Source organism: Mus pahari, chromosome 5, assembly GCF_900095145.1.
Source record: "Mus pahari chromosome 5, PAHARI_EIJ_v1.1, whole genome shotgun sequence".
Classification (NCBI taxonomy): domain Eukaryota; kingdom Metazoa; phylum Chordata; class Mammalia; order Rodentia; family Muridae; genus Mus; species Mus pahari.
Window position 1 is genome coordinate 106,770,925 of NC_034594.1, and position 20,660 is coordinate 106,791,584.

Here is a 20,660-nt window from a genome sequence, read left to right on the forward strand (position 1 = left end):
TGTGGTGTACAGAACCTACCTGGTACCGTTCCCCAGAATCTCAGTACCCTTGCTCCAAAGTATGGTAGCTTTTGGAGCCGCACGGGGCTGGCACGGGATACTGATCTCTCCCCCTCGGGCTGCAGGGATCAGCCGCCTCACAGGGTTCTGCCTGAAGTCTGGGGCCAGAGCTGCGGGAGAGGGGCTACTCAGACACTCACCCTCAAGACATCCACCCGCCCATCTCAATTAAGATGTCACCTGGCTATGTGCTAAGCATCTGGCCTCTGGAGACCAACTTGTCAAGCGGCAGCAACATCTCTAAAACTCATCTACCCCTGTATCATCACATCCGGCTCAACTCGTCCCTCTCACACGCTCCAACCATCTGTCTTGCTTTCAGCTCTTTCCCTTTTTCTTTTAAAGATTTGTTTTATTTTTACTTTATGTATGTGGGTTTTGCCTGCTTGTATATCTGGGTACCACCTGCATGCAGTGCCTGAGGCGGCCAGAAGAGGGCGTATGATTCGCTGGAACTGGAATTAGAGGTGTCGTGAGCCACCCTGTGGGTACTGGGGGTGGAACCTTGGTCTCCTGTGTAAGAGCAGCCAGTGCTCTTAACTGGTGAGTCATCTTTCCACCTCCTCGCCCCTCAGCTGTCCTTTTAACCCCCTGAACGCCAAATCTTTCCTGCTTTCGGATCGTTGTGTCTGCATGCATATTACCTGAAACTTCCCTAGATTTTTACAAGTCTGTCTCCCCCAGGTCACAGTCTAAATGTGACTTCCTTGGAGTCTTTCCTGACCATCCCATCTAACCTGCTCACCTGGGTATCACTGCTGTACTAATTTTTTGTTTTTTATACCATACTTTTAGGGTTCTCTGGAATGAATTTTGTCTAAATTTGTTCCTCTCCCTCTTTTTGTACAGTACTTTAAGTATTTAAGTACTTTTGTATTCGCTCCTCATGAGATGTTGAGTAAGTTATTGGTTGAATAATTGAATGAAAGGATGAGTCTTGGAGCTGGAGAGATGGCTCAGTGGGTCAGAGCATGGACCTGAGTTTCATTCCCAGCGCCCAATGGTGGCTCATAGCCATCTGTAACTCCAGTTTCAGGAGAATCAACACTCTCTTCTTTCTGACTTCGATAACATGTGATACACATACAAATACAGGCATTAGTACAAATAAAATAAAAAAATAAAAAGAACGAGTCATTGTTGCGCCTTATTAAACTTAATAAAGGCTTCTAACGTGCATCTTGTAGCAGAGAAAACGTGCCTCGTAAGCTCAAGTGGCTGGTGTTCCTTGTCCCTGTCAAAATGTCAGGCCAGTCACGGTTCACCCTTTGAATTTCACTTCCCCTCAAAGTGGTGTTCAAGGACAGGATGAAGCACTTTTTTTAAATCAGGAAACTGAGGCATAGAATCAGGTAACTTGCCACAGTCCACAGAGCTGAAGGAACTAGATTAAATACAGATCTTTTCACTGTATCGAGTGAGGAAAAAAAAAACCAAAACATGTCTTTGGAAAACTCTCAGTCTCATGTCTTGAAACTGGTGCTACTCAGGGGCCATTGGAAAACAAGAGAGAACGTCTATGTGTATGAATGTTAGCGCACGAGCCTGCACAAGCCTGTGTGTGGGGAAGCCCAGCCAGACACTCCAGGGCTGTCCCTGCCTCCTGGGTCCTTTACCTTGTACAGCCAGCTCAGCACTGGCATAGATCGTGCCATGCTTGTTTTCTGCCACACACTGGTACATGCCGGAGTCCTCCAGGCTCAGCTTAGAAAATCGCAGGTCCCCAGCCAAGACCTCCACCCGGTTCTGTGCAGAAGAGCCAAGGCAGGGCAAGAAGATGAGGACCATTGGAGGCCAGGAAGGGGCCAGGGGAGGGTGGTGATGGTGGTGTGCTGCAGAGGCTGTAAGCTAACATCCCTCAGCCTGAGGGCTCCTGAACATAGGTCTACTTTAGGGCTGCCTGGTACTTCAGGTCTCCTGGAGGCTAGATTAAGATTACATTTCTGGTTGATGGAGGGATCTCAGATCTCTGTGATGCCACACAGGTGACCCACCTGTGGCCATGTATCTCTCATGTGAGAAGCACCAGAACTTCCCAAGACCCCTTGGTTGGCCCAGCAGGGTAAGCGGGCAGGCAGCAGAAGAGGGTGGTTGTGTGGGAGGAAGCCTTGGTTTCCTACCTGGGAGGCCAGAGGTTCCCCGTTTCTCAGCCAGCGCACCATGGGCCGGGGTTTGCCTGCTGCTGCGCAGCCCCAACGTAAGTTGGAGCCAATGTCGGCTTCTGTGTCTGAGATCACCTTTAGCCACTCAGGCTGAGCTGTGGCGAAGAATGAGAGAAATGGGGAATTATAAGACTGCACTATTTGTAAGTGGCAGCAGAGGGCGCTGTTGGTATTCTGGGCTGGAGAGGACAAAGAAATGGGGGCGGGGAAGCTGGCACTCTATGGTTGTGCCAGGGACTGATTTAGCAACTGAATCTTTTGAAAGACTTGTGTGCTTTCTGTATGCCCCTGCTGAGCTCTGAGGCGGCCTCTCCAGCTATGCTTAGCAGTCCTGGCAAGGGTCAGAAGGCTCAAGCGGAAGGCCTTCCAGTCTCTTGGATTCTCGTGCAGCTTCCTCTGGGAAGGCGGAGGTCTCTCCAGCTCTGTACCTTGCACAATGATGCGTCCCTGGACAGTGTCACGGCCCTTGGAGTTCTCTGCCTCGCATTCGTAGGTACCCTCATCTTCAAAGCTCACGCTGGGGATCTGCAGGGTGGGCTCTGCTGTGCCCCACTGAGGGGACAAGGAACCATCCACTTTGCGCCACTTGATCCTGGGGACAGGGCTGGCAGGGGAGAAAGAGCCAGAGGGGATGAGCTGAGCTAAGCAAGTTCCTCGTGTGTCCACAGAGCCTATGCTCACCCTCGCAGGCCCTCCCGAAGCACTGGACTTCGGTGAAGGGGACTCCTGTTTGGGAAGGGACAGACGGGAAGAGGGCACAAATGAGACTAGGAACATAGGCTTTTATGGGTCCCCTTTATCATCACCCCGCCTTTCCAAGGCACATTAGTTATTAGTAACTTGTACATTAAAATGGGCTAGGGGACCATTGGATCTGAGGAGTCAACATGTTAACCTGCTCATTTATACATGTTCCCTGGACGCTCAAGAACGTCCCACCCAGCAGAAAGCAACGACCCTTGCTCTAGTGGATCCTTTTTCTGGGAACAGCAAGAAAGAGAAGCAAGCCTTTCTGTTGTAATTTGTGAAATGGCTAATGTAACATTCATGCCACACCTGTCAAAGCACCAAGTACCGCTCTCAGGACCTGGTATCCATTGACCCAGCTGATCTTTGTAACAGTCCTACAGGGACTGTCAACCCTGACCATCCATCAGTCCTAGAGCTGAGCCTGAGATATGAGGTCGTTTACCCGAGGTCTCCCAGCCAGCAAGTGTTGAAGCTGAGATTTGAACCAGCAGGACAGGGGTCGGTGCACTGTTTTTTTCTGCTGCTAGCCCTGGGTGCTCCTCAAACTGCCCAGGACTGCCATTTACTGTTGGGAGACCACATGACTCCCTCATGCCTATAAAGCGCCCCCCATCTGTGTGTGTGTGTGTGTGTGTGTGTGTGTGTGTGTGTGTGTGTGTGTGAGAGAGAGTGTGTGTGTGTGTGTGTGTGTGTGTGTGTGTGTGTGTGTGTGTGTGTGTGTGTGAGAGAGAGTGTGTGTGTGTGTGTGTGACGTCTCAGTGGCAGAACTTGTTTCATAGGTAGTGGGTGATGCCTGTTGTGTGCCCAGGACTCTGTTAGTCTATTGACTTTGTTCCCTTTCACTCTGGAACCCCTCCTGCTCTTGAGGGGCTTTGAAATGGAATCCCGCCTGGGCCCAGGACACTCTTGTCCCTGTGGTACTTACTTCCCAAAGGCAAAGCACTCCAGGGTGACCTGCTGCCCAACCAGTGCGTAGGTCTCTGGGGGGAACCGGGCTTTGATACTGGGAGCAAAGAGCCGGGGATCTGGGGGGGAGAGAGATTGATTGTGTAAATCACACACAAAGGGCTCCAGGGAGGTGCTTTGTAATAGTGCCCATGCCTTCCAAAGTTCACAGATCTCCAAATAAATGTTTGGAATCTCCAAACATTCTCTTTCTCTTAGGGACCTGGGGCAAGGGTCTGAGACCCAGGAGCAGGACCTCATACACTCTGAGCTGTAATTCTTAGGCTTGGTGGCATACCAATTCCCTTCAGCCCCCTCCATTACCCTAGGTCCTAACCTTCAGCAGCCAGGTTGAGCTGCGCGAATTTGCTGAAGACGCTCTTGGTGGAGAAGTCCAGGTGGCTGGTAGCCAGGCAAGAATAGTTGCCCAGGTCCGAGGCGTTGGTGCGGGCAATGTACAGGTTCCCTGTGGTCTGGGACACGAAGTGACGCCCATCCGTTGGGATGAAGTTAGGGAACTCATTGAGGAGCCACCGGTAGGACAAACCTAGAAAGGAAGGGGTCTGAGGAAACAAGGGTGTACTGGGATCACAGGCAACCTGGGCAAGACCCCAAACATGCTGCAAGCTCTGTCTCCTCATGAGAACCTGCAGCTCTAAACAGGGGCTGGGGGCGGAGAGGAGGGGGAGGACTTTGTCTCTCTCCTCATGAAGAACTGTGCACACACTCTCAGTCCGGCTAGGAAAGTGCAGAACCGTTTAAAGTTAAGACTTACCACCTCCTGTTCTGTTTTTCCTCTCCTGTGCTAGCATCCAGAAGTCCTTTCTGGTACATTCCCCCTCCCAGTCCAGCGCTGGCCCAGGATCCCCACTTACCTGGGTAATGGGCAGGTGGGTTACAGGGCAGCATCACCCCCCAGCCCTCGTGGGTTTTCACGGGGTCCCTCTCCTCCTTGGAGAATTCCTGTAGGACTGGAGATGGAGAAGAGGGCTCAGGCAACCGTCTTCAAGCATGCAGCTCCCCAGATCCTCCACCATGGGCAAGAAGCAGTCGCTAGCATGCCATTTGCTGGCAGGAAAGCCTGGCTCAAGGCTGCCGCCACCTGTCCTTCCTGGGAATCTTTTCCTGGCCCCATCTACCCACACCCAACAGCTTGGCTCCCATGGGTCTCACAGCCGAAACGGAGGACAGCTTCCTTGCTGACGACAGTGCCTACTGGGTTAGAGGCTAGGCACTGGTAGACACCAGCATCCTGTGCCTTGGTGGGACTCATGATGACCAGGTTGCCCCCCATCAGCTGGTGACGGGAGCCAGGTTCCAGGTTCATATCTGTGCCGTTCATCTTCCACCTGTAGCCGGGATGAAGTGGGGATGGGACTCCGGGCCTCGATGGGTAAGGCTGGTGTCAAGCAAAGCCGTATGGCTGCCCGGGGCTTCCCCACTCTCATGACTGGGATCTTACCTATAGGTGGCTGGAGGGCTAGCTCGGGCACGGCATGCCAGTGTCACCTGATCCTCAGCAGACTCCTCTGGGAATAGCAGGCCAACAGGTTGCTCTTCAAAGACGGGTCCAAAGGTAGCTGGGGTTCCCTGGGAAAAACTCCATCCTGCAAACAGGGGGTACCACTATAGCCTCCATGTCTGAGACCAAGTCCAGCGTCAAGGGCAGAACTTACTGGGGCTGCATCCTTTCCTGCGCTGTCCAGTAGGTAGCTATGGACCACGTGTGGCTATTGAGGGTTTGAAATGTGTCTAAGGAACCAAAATTTAAATTTAATTTAAATTAAACAGACTGGGCAGGCCCATCAATCTACATTGGCATATTCATTCATCCACCAACAGTCGCATATTAAGCACTTGCTGTATACCTGGAACTGGGCTGTGAAAATGAATCAGACACACGGTCCCTTTCTTTAAAGGGCTTTGCAGTTCAGGGAAGGAAATCGAGAACGGACAGTACAGGGTGCCATGGTGCAGGGTGCTTTAGGGACAAGATTCGGTAAGACTCTCAGGAAATCTCACACAGCGGAGGCATGTGAGAAGACACCGGCAGGAAACAGGGACAAAGAGTGTTCCTGGAGTCCAGTGCTCTCCTAGGGCAGTGTAGTTCAGTGAAAAGTGCTCATCTGGGGGCTGGGCTGGGTCTCCTACTGGCTATATTACCTTGGGCAAGCTATAGGCCCCCCTTTCTATTGATCTGATGTTTTCCAATGAAAAGAGTGGAAATTCACTTCCCAGATGATGTGTTTATAAAAAGATAAAGAAAGAGGGAACATGTTCTATATTGAGGGGCAGTGAAGTGTAGGGGAAGGGGGGTGTCTCAGCGGGCCCATGCCAAGGCATCCCGTCCCCCTGAAGGATCAGCCACACGATGGTGTAGTACAGAACAGAGTTTATTCACAGCATGAGGAGGGGAGTCAAGAGGGTAGCAGAGGCAGAGAAATGCAGAGAAAGACTAGAGAAGTGAGGATGGCCATGAGCACATGGAGGTGGGTGGGGGAAGGAGCGAGGGGACAGAGTGAGACCAAGAGGGCAAGAGAGGAACAAGAGAGAGGAGGGGGCAAGCAGTCCCCTTTTATAGTGGGTCAGGCCTATCTGACTGTTGCCAGGTAACTATGGGGTGGAGTTTAGACAGAATGCTAACACCAGGCCCATAACAGGTTCTAACAGTGGAAAATATGGGGGCCTGTCACAGGATGCAAACTCAGCAACTGGCGGTTAGACTCAACTGGGGACAGGGGTGAAGGACAGCTAGATGTCGGCTGGGTTAGCAGGTCGAATGGTAGCAGTTTTATAAACTGTGTCCCGGCTCAGGAAAGGCCCAGTGGTCATACGGCCAATCTGTGTCAGGCAAGTGATGTTGCTTAGCAAATGGCTTTCACACCTGCCCTTCCTAGCCCTGTCTCACCCAGGGCCTTGCTTTGCACACACCCTTGTCCTGTCTCACCAACACAGGGTCAGCAGGCAGGGGACTGGACAGTACTTCACACCTGCATAGGCACAGCGGGAGTTCCGCCACTGTGAGATCAGGTGGGAGCCAGGCCCCCTAATTGGCTCCAATCTCTCCTGCAGCTGCTTTCAGACCGTCCTTGTTGGGTGGGGGATGGGAGAAGGGAACTCCATTAACCAATTAGTGCCTTCTTTCTGGGCACCTCCAGCTGCCAGCCCTCTTCTGAGTGAGTATAGTCCCTCTGCTGCATCTGAGGGCCAGCTCTGGCCTCTTGGGAGCTGGGGCATCTGCTAAGCAGCCCTCTGAATGAGGAATGAGGTAGGGGGCAGGACTTTCAGAATAGTCTGGCAAGGGCTTCCCTTGAGTCCTGTTTGTGTCGTCTGCCCCTCCCCCAGTTGCTTGTCACTCTCCCTTACTGCTGCCTGGGGCCTCAGAGGTAGTGTCTGACAGCAACTGCATCATCTCCCCCTGGAAAGCCCAGCTTAATCCGGAGTTAATGATGGTGATGGAGGGGAGGGACCCTGTCCCAGCTGGGACCACCTGGAGAGAGGGGAGGGTGGAAAGGAGGAGAAGGAGAGGCTGCTGGGAACAACCACCTTATACAATAGCAGCTTCCAGGAACTCAGTCTGGGTGGTAGGAGGTGGCAGCCTGGGGTCTGGGCACACCGGTACTTTAAGATTAAGATTGTCTTTCATCTTGAAAAGGCTTTCTCTTCTACACTCAGTCACGTGCACACCATCACACACACACTCCAATACTCCCATGTACACACCTTCATGTCTTACCTGCACATGATCATACAATGTTCTCACATCACACATATGTTCATATACAGATGTCTCTCTCTAAGCCAATCAGATGGCCAGATATCCATCAGCGCACACTTCCGGACCAGGCAGGCAGAGCTGCCAATAGCCCCGCCTGCTCATCCCATATGCATGTATCATTGATAATAATTAAGTCATGAAAAGAATTGTGCTGTTCCGTTTGCATATATGGCTGCCTGATACCACACTCTAAATTTCTTCTCAAAGTGCCCTAAGAAGTGAGGTGCTTCTTACATCTCCAACATGGAGAAAGTTTAATAACTTTCTGCACTTCAAAGCAAAGAAGGTCTGCCCCCCATCCAGCCTCACCTTGCAGCCGACATTTCTAACCACAGTGGCTACAGTTTCTGACTTCAGGTTTTTGGGGCCATCTGGGGCCCTGGCTTCACTCTGGAGGCCTGAAATCAGAAGTTCTGGGAATGAAACCCAGAAACCTGGGGTGTAAAAGATGCTTCTGAAAGGAGCTGGAATTGAGGGCATGGAGGTCCAAGCTGTGCCGCACTCACACCGGCACCCTACAGCATCTATCTGGTCCACAGACAGCCTCACATAGCCCACACTGCCCCATAGCTACAGACAGACCTGTCTATGCTGCCGTACATACAGGTGAGCACATACGGACACACGCACTCCCCGGCAAAGGCAGCCTTCTCTGCGGCTCCTGCCCCAAACGCCCTCACTCTGCCCAGGTTACTCTTTTCCCCAGAAAAGTCATGAGACATTGCAGTGGAAGAAAGAAGCCAGAGGGATGCTTTGGGAGGGAAGATGCTGTGCCTTTCCTTGCCCTGGGGGTGAGTGGCCCAGAGATCTATGCTAGGATCTGGTGAGCAGGCCAAGAGCAGAGAAGCACGTCCCAGGTCTCAGGAAGGAGATCTAGAATCTAGAATTGGGCCATACTGGGAGATGGCAGCCCAGGTCCTGGCCCTAGGCAATTGCCTTCTTACCTATTTGGGTTAGAGTGCCCTGAGGGGTGCTCATACCTCCAAAAGGAGTTGCCCCCAAGAGAGGGGTTGCTGAGGACCCCTCCTCTGGCCTTTCTCAATGTGAGTCAAGAGTAGCAAGTGGATATCAGAGGAGACGAGGCGGGAGGAGCGGTGTCTAGAGTCATCCTCTCCCTCTCCCTCCAGTAGACAGATACAGGATCTCGTTCTGTGCCGTCAGAGCCTCCCACCCTGGCCGTTCCTCCCGTCTGGCAGAGATAGCCAGGACCAAGGTGTGCGAGTTAGACCCAATTCTCACCAGCCCCATAAACCACTGTGGGTACTGCGTAAATCAGAGCGACTGGGACCTGGCAAGAGCTTGTGAGCATGCCAGCAGAGACAGGCATGGCTGTGTCTTGAACGGTCGTGGGCAAAAGGTGTGTTCTAAACTCCAGGGCTTTGAGATGGGTGTTCCTTCTCCCTTGGAGCTCTTTGGGGAAAAAGAGACTCCTGTTGATTTGAATTTGGGACCCAGGCCCAGCCAAACAGTTGCCTGTGGGCCCCTCAGCAGCAAACCTGGGAGACACCCAGCTCCAGGGCGGGAACTCTCCAGGTGTTTGCTCCCTTCTCTGCCTTCTGGCAGCTGCTTCCCATCTCTGGGCTGAGTGAGCATGGCAAGTAGCATGGAGACTGGACCCTCTGTCAGCAACCCTGCCCCCTGCCTCATCTGGCTGCTCTCTGCCCAACCCATCCAGGTTCCCTCAAGGATCAGCATCCTATGGGGTAGCTGCTGTTCCCTTAGATCCAGGATCCTGGAGCATTCTTTAGGGAAAATGTCTGGATATGATGGAGGTGTCCCATAGAACACTTTGACATGTGTGGCAAGTTGGCTGAAGGCATCGTTTTCATTTGAATCACATCTTAGCTCAGGGGTCACACGGAGATGCCTACCACTCCGTGCAGTGACATTCTAGAGGCCAGATCTCCACCGGATAGCACGGAGAGCTGGCTTTGCCACATTGTGCTGTGTGACACAGGGTAAACCACTCAGCCTCCCTGGATCATGTTTTTCTTCATCTTCGACATAGTAAAGATTCATTTCCTTTCCTCCCAACTTCAAAGGTAAGGGAAGACCCGTGTATGGTAAGAATTTAGCAAGGAAATGGCCTCAGCAATACAGAGGAATTGCTATCTAAGTGGTAGTCATGATTTAACCCTATAATCTGCTGCTCTTACCTGGAGAGGAGATCAGAGCCACTGTGGCCAGCACCACCAGCAGCAAGCTTGCCCCTTTCCTGACCGGTGCTCCCATGGTGGGTGTTTCAGGTGAAGACAGAGTCCAGAAGAGAGGATCCACAGCCCAGAGCTCCAGGAGAGTCAGGAGAGACTGAAACACACCTGAGAAGACAGGATGAGGGCGCTGAGCATCCGTGCCCTTCCAGCTGCAGGCACATCTGGTTAGGAACTTGCTTTACTGCCTGTGCTGTGGAGCGAAAGCACTCATCTTCCTCAGGTCCCAGAGGAGGGAGGGAGGGGCTTGGCAATTACCATGGAGCTCTTCCAGGGCCTAGTGCCTCCCTGGTCCCCCTGGGAGTCTGGCTCTGCATGGTGCCCCCCCTCCCCCCAGCCTGCAGGTGCTGATCAGGAAGTGAAAGCAGAACTAATTGGCAGGCAAGACCCCACCTGCCCGCTTGCTTGCACTGGTGATCTCTCTGTGCCTGGAGGAGCCCTGGGGGGTGGGGGTGGGGTGCTTTGTCTGGGTGAGGATTTAAGGACGTCCTCCTCTGGTATCTGGGGATCAGGACAACTCTCTCCCTGCTTTTCTTCCCATAGCTGCCCAGGTGGGGGCCACTAAGTCCCCCTGGAGCTGCACAGTCTCTGAACTGTGACTGATTTTCTCAAAGTAAGGAAAGGCTCACGAGTTAGCTCTGCTCCAGCCTGTGATGCCTAGGTAAGGCACCTAGGTGTTTCGAATGGAGTCATGACCTCGGTTCTATCAGCCACATTCCCACCACGTGGGTTAGTGATCCAGCAGCTTTCTGTACTGCGAGCCTTAAGGAAACTCTCAGTGGAGCCTCTGTCTTACACGGGGACAGCAGAGGCTGGGTAGGCCACAGGGAGAAGGCCAGCAGCTGGGGAGATGAAGACCTCATTTGGAGAGGCAAGGGCAGGGACAGGGTCGCCTCCCTATCTACTCCCCGGGAAGATTTCCTGGGACAAGGACTCCCAGAAGCTACCTTGCAGGTGTTGGGGTGAGTCTGGTCGCACAGCCCATTCCCCCCTCTCAGAGCTGCCACAGGACCAGAGCACCTGGCTGCAGAGTCCAACAGCCCACTCTGCCTTCGAGCCTGCAGAAGGCCCAGGGCAAGGCAGGTTTGTCCCCACTGACTAGCTATGCGGCTTGCTGCCTACATCTGTGTCCTCAGTGAAACTGCTCTTTCAGGTCCTTTCAGCTCTCTGGGGCTTCCTGAGACAACAGAGTCGGGATCCCTGCCATGTGGGCTGAGAAGGAAAACTGTAGAAGGTGGACGCAGGATATGCCTGACCTCCCTCCTACTCCACTCACAGGAAAAGCCCTCTAGCCCTACCCCCGCCTGGGTTCTCACCACTTTTTCTGCTTCCAGCAACCAAAAGGCAAGGGGGAGAGTGCCCGGAGCCTGCCAGGGATGTGTGGCAGGGATGCCTGGCAGAATCAAGAAGCAGGGGTTAGGGTCCAGAGCAGAAGCACTCCATCCTCATGTGACCCCAGCCTCATCTTCTCTGTTTCTTGTCAGGAAGTGTGTCTGGTTGTTACCCCCTGCACTAGGGTGCAGACATTTGGCATCTCTCTCGATTCCCCCATCATCCACAGCACCCCTCTCCCACACCCCAAATTATTTCTCTGTAAGTAAGGTGTCCTTATACTGTAGAGTGCTGTTCACCCCTCACCTGCCTGGAAGTGCCCAAGGTATCCCAGCCTGAATACAGAATTCAACCCTTGATCATCAACAGCTCCTGCCTGTGGAATGGTTTGTCTCCAGTGGAAGAGTTTCAGTCCCCAAGAGGAGAAGCTGTAGTCTGTCTGTCTTTAGAGCACCACACTCAGCAAAATATCTAACACATAATATATGTCGCTTGTGAGTCACTCATTCAACTAATTGAGAACCGTTGTGGCCGGATGCCTCCAGGAGCCAATGGACACCCATGACACAGATGAGTATATGTGTGTACTCACAATGGAACTCAGTATATAACCTGACCAGGATGGAAGGAGGTCTTTGGCACAGCACATAGTACATATGCCCCCCCACACACACACACACAAGCACACCAAGGTCTCCGGGTCAGCAGGGCATCTAATCATAGGAAATCTCACCAGTGTACCTCTGGCTGCTGCCCAAATGTGGGGCATTGTCCACAGCACAGGGAGGTGCCGGCTCAGTTTGGAGCCCATGTACCCAAGGATCACAAAACCAAAACCAGTAGGCAAGAGTTGGTAATACTGCCTTCATCTCTGTTTTTTTTTTTTTTTTTATAAAGATTGACTTTATTTTTAATTATGTGTACTTGTGTGTGAATGCAGGTACTCACACGTGCTGGGAGAAGGTGTCAACCCCCTTGGAGCTCCACACTGGGAACCTAGCGCAGGCCCTTGAAAGAGCACTGCATACTCCTAACCACTGAGTTTTCTCTCTGGCTCCCTGACCTCATCTCTTTACAGCTCCGTGGGTTTAGATAAGTTATTCTCCTGACAGAGCCTCAGTTTTCCCATCATCAGAATGGGAATTATGTGAGCTTTACAGAGTGGTTCTATGGCTACACCTGTGCTGGTTATCAAGTGGCTGTGCGGCCTCAGAGCCCTCTGGACCTGTATTAGTCTCCTGTGGAGAGGGAGGGAGAGGATGGCTCTAGATGCCCCTTCTGTCTCCACCTCCTCTGGCTTCCACTTCCTGCTCTTGACTTTCCCAGGAGGCTCATCTCTGGGACTGGGGAATCCTGAACTCCTTTTTGGGCAGAGGGTGTTTATCTTGAACACACCAGAGCAAGGCAGAGATGAAGTCACAGTGGTCACCTCTGCCATGTAGTGGTCAAGATTTTGTGTTGTCTTTCTGGTGATGTCTGTAGATTAGGGATAATCCAATCCCACTGCATACATTAAACTTAAATCTAGGATTTTTATCATCCACCAGTCTGGCCTAAATATCCTGGGTACCCTCTAGGGACCAAGACCTTAGAGGAGGCTTTGGAGGAGATGTGTGTGGGGTCAGGAAGATATGAGGTGTCTTCTGGGGTGAACTGCATATCAACCAGTGTGAAGAGATATGTTGCCCACATATAAGTCTGGAGTAGGACTGGAGGGATGGCTCAGTGGTTAAGAGCACTGGTTGCTTTTCCAGAGGTCCTGAGTTCAACCACATAGTGGCTTACAACCATCTGTAATGGGATCTGATGCCCTCTTCTAGTGTGTCTGAAGACAGCATATATACATATGGTCTGGAATAAAAAGGCTGGAGCTTTCTGCTTCCATGAAGGTGAGGCAGCCAGACTCTACTTGCCTTGCATTCATTTCTAGTACCATGAGTGCATGCATTTGTGAGTGTGTGTGTGTGTGTGTGTGTGTATGTATGTGTGTACATGCGTGTATGTGCATGTGTGTGAGTGCATGTGTATGAGTGTGTATGTGTGAGAGTGCATGCATGTAAATGCATGTGTGTGTGCCTGTATGTATATGTGTGTGTATGAGTGCATTTGTGTGTGAGTACATGTGTGAGTGTATGTGTGCAAATACATGTGTGTGTCTATATGTGTGTCTATGTGTGTATGAGTGCATTTGTGTGTGAGTGCATGTATGTGTCTGTGTGTGTGAATGCATGTGTGTGTAAGTGTGTATATAAGTATGTGTGTGTGAGTGTATATGTGTGTATGTGTGGTGCATGTGTGTATATGTGTGTGTGAGTATATATGTGTGTATGTGTATGTGTGAGTGCATGTGTGTATATGTGTGTGAGTTCATGTCCCTATCTATCTATCTATCTATCTATCTATCTATCTATCTATCTATCTATCCACACACACATACCTTCAACCCATAATCCTATAGCCGACTCTCAAACACTGGGATCACAGGAATGTGCTTCCACATCCAATCCCATCACAGTGTTCGGAAACAACAGCCCAGGCATTGTGCTGAGCACAGGGTGGGCAGTAACTGAGGACCCCCCCACCTTTATGGCACTCACTGGATGGCTAAGAGCAGCCATGAGATGTGCTTTCAGGTTCATAGATCAGTTGTCTTCCTGTACCATCTGCTCTATAACATGCACTAGAAGGCCCAGGATGGAGAGGGCCTTTGTGTCAGAGTGAGGCTGGAGTGGAGTTATGCCAGGCCCAGATTGGCCCAGCCATCTCTGAGCCAGCCAAGTCTTGCCCAGGCCAGCTGCCCTGGTACAGGGGTGCAGGCACAGGCTGGCACAGTCGGGCACAGACTCTCACCATCAAGGGGCTGGTTCTGTGAGGTACTACTGATACATGGGAGAATAGGAGGTTCAGGGGTGCTGGTTGAAGTTCCAGGAAACAACGGGGGAGAGGAAGGAGGGACAGCTTGGGAACAGCAGACTATGAGACAGACTTCAGCACACGACAGGGTTTCCAGGCTGAGGATCTCTCTGTGGAGCCGGTTTTAAAAAATGCCCATAGCCCAGCAGGTATGTTGCTGCCTCCTGGGATGTCAGCTCCTGCTCGTCCCAGCTCTTCCTTCATCAGTCAAGCAGAGCAGAGAGTTCAAGGGTGTGGTAGTATTACATACAGTATAGTCGGAAGGGCGCTTGGAGCATGGTATAAGACACAGAGAGGTCTACAGTCAACCTTCAAAGTGTTGCAGGAGCCTCTGGGATGCTCACCTCAGCCTGGGCAGGTAGCATGTCTTGAGTTTGACAGGGCAGGTTATTGAGCCAGTGAGACCTGGGGTCCCTAGTTGTTATACCCTGAGTCCTAATCTCTTGTACCTTAGTCTTCTGTAAAATGGGGACAAAGAGGGTCACCTCAAGAGACTCGCGTGAGGTCAGAGCCAAAATTGGGCCACTGCCAATGCTTGGGAAAGATTGGACCTTATAGCCAAGCTCCCCCCACCCCCACCCCCCAGGACACCTATACACACTGCACTTTTGTGAGTCAGGCCTGCTGACATCGTTCTGTGCTAACGGCAAAGACACCTGCCACTTAGACCTTTTCCTCACATTCCACAGATGCAGTGTAATGGGGCAAACTCTGGACTGTGGCAGGAAGAGATCCCACTGGCAGACTTGTACCCAACACCACACATTTAGGGAATATGGCCTGGGTGTGCCCACATGACTCTCTCAATAATTTTTTCTCTCATGCACCCAACTCCTTCCAGGGACAGAGGGAGACTGAGCTCAATACCTGTTCTCCACTTAGGATCCTGTTCACTATCTGGCAGGGCCATCAAAGCCCAGGAGGCTCTCAGTTACCACAGTCTGCTTTAAGGAGGATGGGGCTCTAAGCAGAGGTGTGGAGGATGTTGGGTGCCCAGTAAGTCAGGCCAGGCACCACTGGATGGGGGGGCGGGGGAGGGCCTGAAGTAAAGAAGTGTTTGGGGGGGGATAAGGGTGGGATAGGGGGCTACAGATCCAAGTGAGAGAGGCTGGCAGTCCTCAGCCCATCTCCTCAGCAGGCACGGCTCTGTGTTTCAGCTCCTGAGGCATCGGTGCAGTTAGGTCTCATGGGAAGACCACGGTTCCCAGGCTCAGGAGTCTGTCTAGACCTTCAACACTGAGTTGGGGAGTCTGGCTCTTGGTCTGCAGCCTGGAGTCTACAGTGAAGAGACTTCAGTGTTAAAAGGCCAGAGCGTGGGGGACATGGTCTTCTTGGAGAGAAGTGTGAGACTGGGGTCCAGTCACCCCACACCCTCACTCTCTCCACCCCACCAATCCTTCTCTATGTGTAATTTGGGGTGGCAAGTAAAACCTTAGAAGACAGACCTCATACCCCACATAACCCAGAACCTCACATATTCGAGACAAGCACCTTCTACTTCACTCTACCTGCCCTCCCTGGAAAGATCCTTTGTAAAACTGGAGGAGCATGAACAATTGTTTCAGCTGGTTTTCAAAGGACCAAAGTAGGAAGGAGAGGATCTCATTCTACTGAGAAGAGACGCCTTCTTGTTCCCAGCCCATGACCCCAGTCCCCCAGGTGCTTTTCTGCAGGCCAGTGGAGAGCAGAAGCCTGTTCAGGTGGGGACTTCAAAATCCCGGGGATTGACAGACATTGAGATAACACAGGGTCCCTCGGGAGGAGACTATGGTTTTGAATCAGGACGGGTGTCTGTGAGCAGGGCAGGAGTTGACTTCGACAGGTCAGAAGGGGACCATGTGGTTGAGACAGACATTGAGGTATATTCTAGTATGTCCCGGAATGGATGATACTCAGGTTTAAGGCAAGGGCATTGCGAACCTTTGCTTTTGGTTGCACCTTGCTTAGTAGACAAAGAGACACGGACTCCTTTTGTAGCAAGGGCTCCTTTGACGGCAGGAAGGTTCGACTCTTCCAGGAAGGTGAGGTCATCCCTGTGGGTGTTCCGTGTTAGCAATAGTCCTGGAATTTTGGTCTAGATGTGAGCCAGTGGTCCCCCTGGAAGCACCAGAAATGCCAGCGTGTGGGAAGATGACAAGGATGTCATCATTTACCATCTGAAAGAGGACGACCTGAGGCTGGAAGAAATGTACCTGCACCCGACCTAACTTCTGCCTCTGGCATGACTGTCTCAAACCAACACTGACCCCAGATCTGCCGCCACCTTTACAGTTACGTGACCGGAGGCTGCCCTATGGCTCAGCTTCCTGCCCAGAAGTGTCCTCTATTGTCTACTGTAAGTCCCTTACACTCCAGTGGTATATTCTTCGCTCTGATTCTTCCCTTTGTGTGGATAAACCACTTCTTTCCTGATGCTCTTGCCCCACTCTGAGTCGCTCCAAAAACACAAATACCACCCATATCCATGCTTAGAGGTTGGCTCTGAAGTACGTTTCCTCAACCATCGTCTGGCTTGAGGCACTTACTGCCAGAGAGACCTTGTCCGCCTCAAGCCCTCACAAATGCGTGGCTGATCGTGTCAGCATAGAGGCTGGTTCAGGTGCTCCCTGCAGTTTATACCCCTCTTAGGACTGATCTGGAGTCAGTCCAGTGCAGTACATATAGCCGTCTAGTGGGTCATGGGGACTCAGAGCTAATGTATATGCCTCCACTTGTGCAGTGTCAGGAAGTGGAGATGCCCAGCAGAGGCCACTGGGGACAGTCTGAGGGTGACCCGAGGGCTGGAACCTGAAGAGTACATGCTCTGGGACGGGAGGTGCAAAGGATGGCTTGGCCTGGTGGAGATTGGGGAAGGGGAGAAACCAGTCCCTTCAGTGGCCCTTCTCTTCCCAAACTCCTCACTTCTTCCTGACGAGGACAGTGACTTCTGAAGGAGGCACGAGGGACCTTGAGTATCTTTGATGCTATCATTTCAGAAGCCCCTCCTATCTGTTTGTCTCATCCCCTAACTGCCTCTAAATTAGCAAAGATTCCCACAGGACAGTAGGAAGGACTTTGACCTTGGGCAAGAAGCACTGAGTGGTTCTGCCTGAGCCCAGAGTTAGTCGCTGGGGCCCCTGGGAGGAGCTGAATTCTCCTGACTCTCCCTGAAACATGACACCTGTTTTAACCACCAGACCATTTCCCGGCCCCGCCCCTGGAGCCTCAGCCGCACTTGCCCCTCCCACAGGTGGTCTACTCTTAGCTGCCCCGTGTCATTTAGTGATGTAGCTGGTCCCTTTGAGCAGGACCTAGGACAAGTGGTAGATCATCTCAGAAGCTAAGTGGATGGGGGGCATCTGAATAGAGATTGGGGGGAGGGGAGTGCCCAAAATAGCTGCCTAGCTGCTCAGGACCAGGCTATGTGGACAGTTCCCTCTCCTGTCTCCTTGGCAGAAGGAATTGGTGTTCAAACCCACCCTTGTCCAGGACTGGGGTCAATGCAAAACCACTCTGTGCTGGTCACACTAGTTACAAATGTACTAACAACTTTGGCAGCTTTACCCTGAAGACCGGAAGAAAGCTCAACTCCCCCTACCTCCCAGGGGTGGGGATGGGGTGGGGGTGGGGCAGAGCTTCAGGGTCCAGGCTGCCTGTGCAGCCCGAGACACTAGTCTCTAGGCATGGCTTCACCTTAGCCCCTTGCCCCCCAGTGCTGCAGCCAGTCTTGGAGGTGGTGACAGACACTCCCTGGCTGGGGCCGTTTCCTCCTGTAGTCCATTACATAAGCTATGGGGCTAGGCAGAGGGGTTACCCCCTCTCTCTAGAATCCCCTGGAAAGCCAAACTTTGAGCAAATCCTTCCCTCCCACCAGGGAGGCTGAGGGGGAGGGATCTGAGGAGAAGACAAGGTTGAGGAGGGAGGAGGGGAAAAGGAACTGCAGGCTACGTTCCAGCCTCACCCTTGGGGGGGGGGATGTGGCTTGCCTCAGTTTCTCCCCCAAGTTCCAGCTTCTGGGCAGCCTTTACCCAGACTTGTGTTCTGTTCTCGCCTCTCTTCAATAGCCTTCCTAGTCCAGCAGAACCAAGACTTCACAAGGAGGTCACACGGCAAAAACAGCCCCCCCCCCCCCATGAACTCATCATTTGGAAACTCAGGTTCAGGTCCATCTAGGGAGTTCCTGGGACAGGGTAGAGCCTGGCTCTACAGAGCTGCTGGGCACTGGCTGGGGTCCAGGGCAGGCCCTGGAGCCCCTGCCCTTTTGGCAGGTAGTTACCACTGCCTGCTCAGATTTCTGGACCCTCCCAGGGGCCAGCTTCCTGGACCGGTAAATCAGGCCTTGCAGAATGCCACCCACCTAGACAGGGTGGGTAAGAGCCTGCGGGGTCGCTACTGTGGGGTCGCTACTGTGGGGCTGGGATGAGAGGTCAATCGGGACCCAGCCCGCTGCCTGTCCCTGTCCCCTCCCAAGTTTCAAGGAAGACATTTATAAGGGCTGAGCCGGGAGCCCCTCTTGAAACAGCGCCCAGGGAAACCTCTGGACTGGAACAGACAAAAATGATAGGCACCTACCTAGAGTGCGGGAAGGGTGTTGGCTGGGGCAGTGCTGCGGCCGTCTGGTGAGCAGACCCTGCCGCCAGCCTCGGGGCTGCTTGGCCCCGCCGGCCTTAGCCACTGGCTGTCCTGGCGTGGCGGTAGCGGGCGAGGGTGCGTATGTGTGTGCGCGCCCCGAGCCACTGCAGCATCTCTGCATCAGGATGCGCTCCTCCCTCTCGCAGGCTCCGCTCACTGGCTGGCTCGGCTCCTCAGCCAACGCTCGGCCGGAGATGGCTTCCTCTGCCCCCTCCCACCCCACCGTCCCCACCCTCCTGGCTTTACCTCATTTGCTGTCATTTAAGGACCAGGGAGTGAGCCAGAGCGCTGCCGTCTTCCATCAAGCTTGGCCAGCTCCGTGCCCAGCCCAAAGCTGCGGAGGGGCGCTCTGAGAAGGCACAAAAAAGTGTCTCTTGCTTCTGAAATCCTGGAGACACCTGAGCATCAGGCGTCTCGCTTCTCTCTTTCCCTAGTCCCTTGTTAGAGAATGGGATCCACAGCAAGCCTTCAATTTTCTGTGTGGGGCAGCTGTGAAGGAGGGCTCAGCCTCCATTATCCCGGTCCCCTCTCCCATCACGTTCCTTTTCCTTGTATTTGCCCAGAAGTAACATGGAATTTTGTCGTTGCTGCTGTCAAAATGGTCAAACTGTAAAAGACATTAAAAATAGCAAAAGTCTCAGATTCTTAACCCATTCTTAACAAATTTGAATACCCGCCTCTAGGTTTATATTTTCACTTGGGTTATGAGAATTAATTTATGAAAATGAGACCACAAAATACATCATAATGTGCAAAATATATTAACTATACAATTGAGCTTGGACACCTTTGTACACGGGTACCCCTAGATCCAGCCCCCTTTTAGGCAGCAAAAGGTGAGACTTCATGAAAAGCTGGTGGGTCTGGAGTCTTTGCTATTGATAGGATGTGTGTGTTTGGCTAAGTCCCCTGCCTCCTTTGAGCCGCACTGGTAACCTGCAATGGTTAAAGATGGCTGAGGCCTCTGCTAGCTCTGAGATTCCAGGGGTTCACCCTGGGTAGGAGTGTACCCCTCCTGCCCTGCACATGCTTGGGAAGACTGAAGCCTGCAGGCAGAGGGACCCGCCATCTGCAGCACCAGTCAGCCCTGACAGGCTGTCACTGTCTTCTCACCCCACTTGGGTTGCCTGCTGTCCAGGGCCAAACTGGCTAGTGGCCCAGATGCTGCAACAGCTGGCAAGGCTGGCCAGCCTCTGAGTTTTAAATGCGATACCTGTCAAATACGAACACGGCTCCTGTCTTGCTGACTGGCCAGTGGCTGTGAGCCTGGAGAAGAATGAGGATCCTATTGCTTCAGAGACGTCTGCCTCTCTTCTCTCAGTGCCCCTCCCAAGGGCGGGCACACCTCCAAAGCACAACTTCTTTGTTCTGATACAGAGATGCCTAAACTCTACTAAGATGTTTCTCAGGTAATTTTGAATTAAATTTGTGACTAGACAGGCATATCCACCTCCTCCAGAGTGGCCTATCCCCGATATCATGGTCCTGTCTGTCTTCGACAAGTATGCTGTTCTCCAGGTCCTGAGGTACATTACACAGCTAACATCTCCCAAGTGAGCCTTGCCCCATCCACCTAGAGGCTCCGCAAGGTGTTTCCAGCAGAAGACAGTAGGGGGCAGATCCTTGCCAAAAGGTGATGTGTCTGCTGCTGTGAGCTGATGAGCCATGATGGGTTTGGAACTGTTTGCAGAATTGTTTTGGACGGAGACCGCTGTCTTTGTTGACTCTATTTTAGGGCAACTGCTGCCCTTGTGGTGGGGATCAGGTCTGGGGCAGGGGTGTTATTTGTGTCAGCAAATTTTCTCAAAGGCTCTCTCAGGTCCCTTTCCAGCCAACCTACCCCACTGCAGGTGGATCCTGACCAGCATAGTAGAAACAAATATTTACTAAGCCAGGATC

General features: G+C 52.5%; 1 protein-coding gene across 1 annotated transcript in view; it reads right to left on the bottom strand.

Moving 5' to 3' along the window:
• The window catches only part of Cntn2 (contactin 2), a 30,816-nt gene extending 11,909 nt beyond the window's left edge, over positions 1–18,907 (bottom strand). The window contains exons 1-11 of the mRNA XM_021197551.2: positions 18,702–18,907; positions 9,852–10,013; positions 5,380–5,524; positions 5,091–5,266; positions 4,793–4,888; positions 4,255–4,464; positions 3,898–3,997; positions 2,651–2,826; positions 2,181–2,317; positions 1,677–1,806; positions 20–170 (exon numbers count right to left, since the gene is read on the bottom strand). Coding sequence (XP_021053210.2) covers positions 20–170; positions 1,677–1,806; positions 2,181–2,317; positions 2,651–2,826; positions 3,898–3,997; positions 4,255–4,464; positions 4,793–4,888; positions 5,091–5,266; positions 5,380–5,524; positions 9,852–10,013; positions 18,702–18,882 — 1,664 coding nt within the window. The 5' untranslated portion in view covers positions 18,883–18,907. The remainder of the gene's footprint in view (positions 1–19; positions 171–1,676; positions 1,807–2,180; positions 2,318–2,650; positions 2,827–3,897; positions 3,998–4,254; positions 4,465–4,792; positions 4,889–5,090; positions 5,267–5,379; positions 5,525–9,851; positions 10,014–18,701) is intronic.
• Between the last annotated feature and the right edge of the window lie 1,753 nt (positions 18,908–20,660).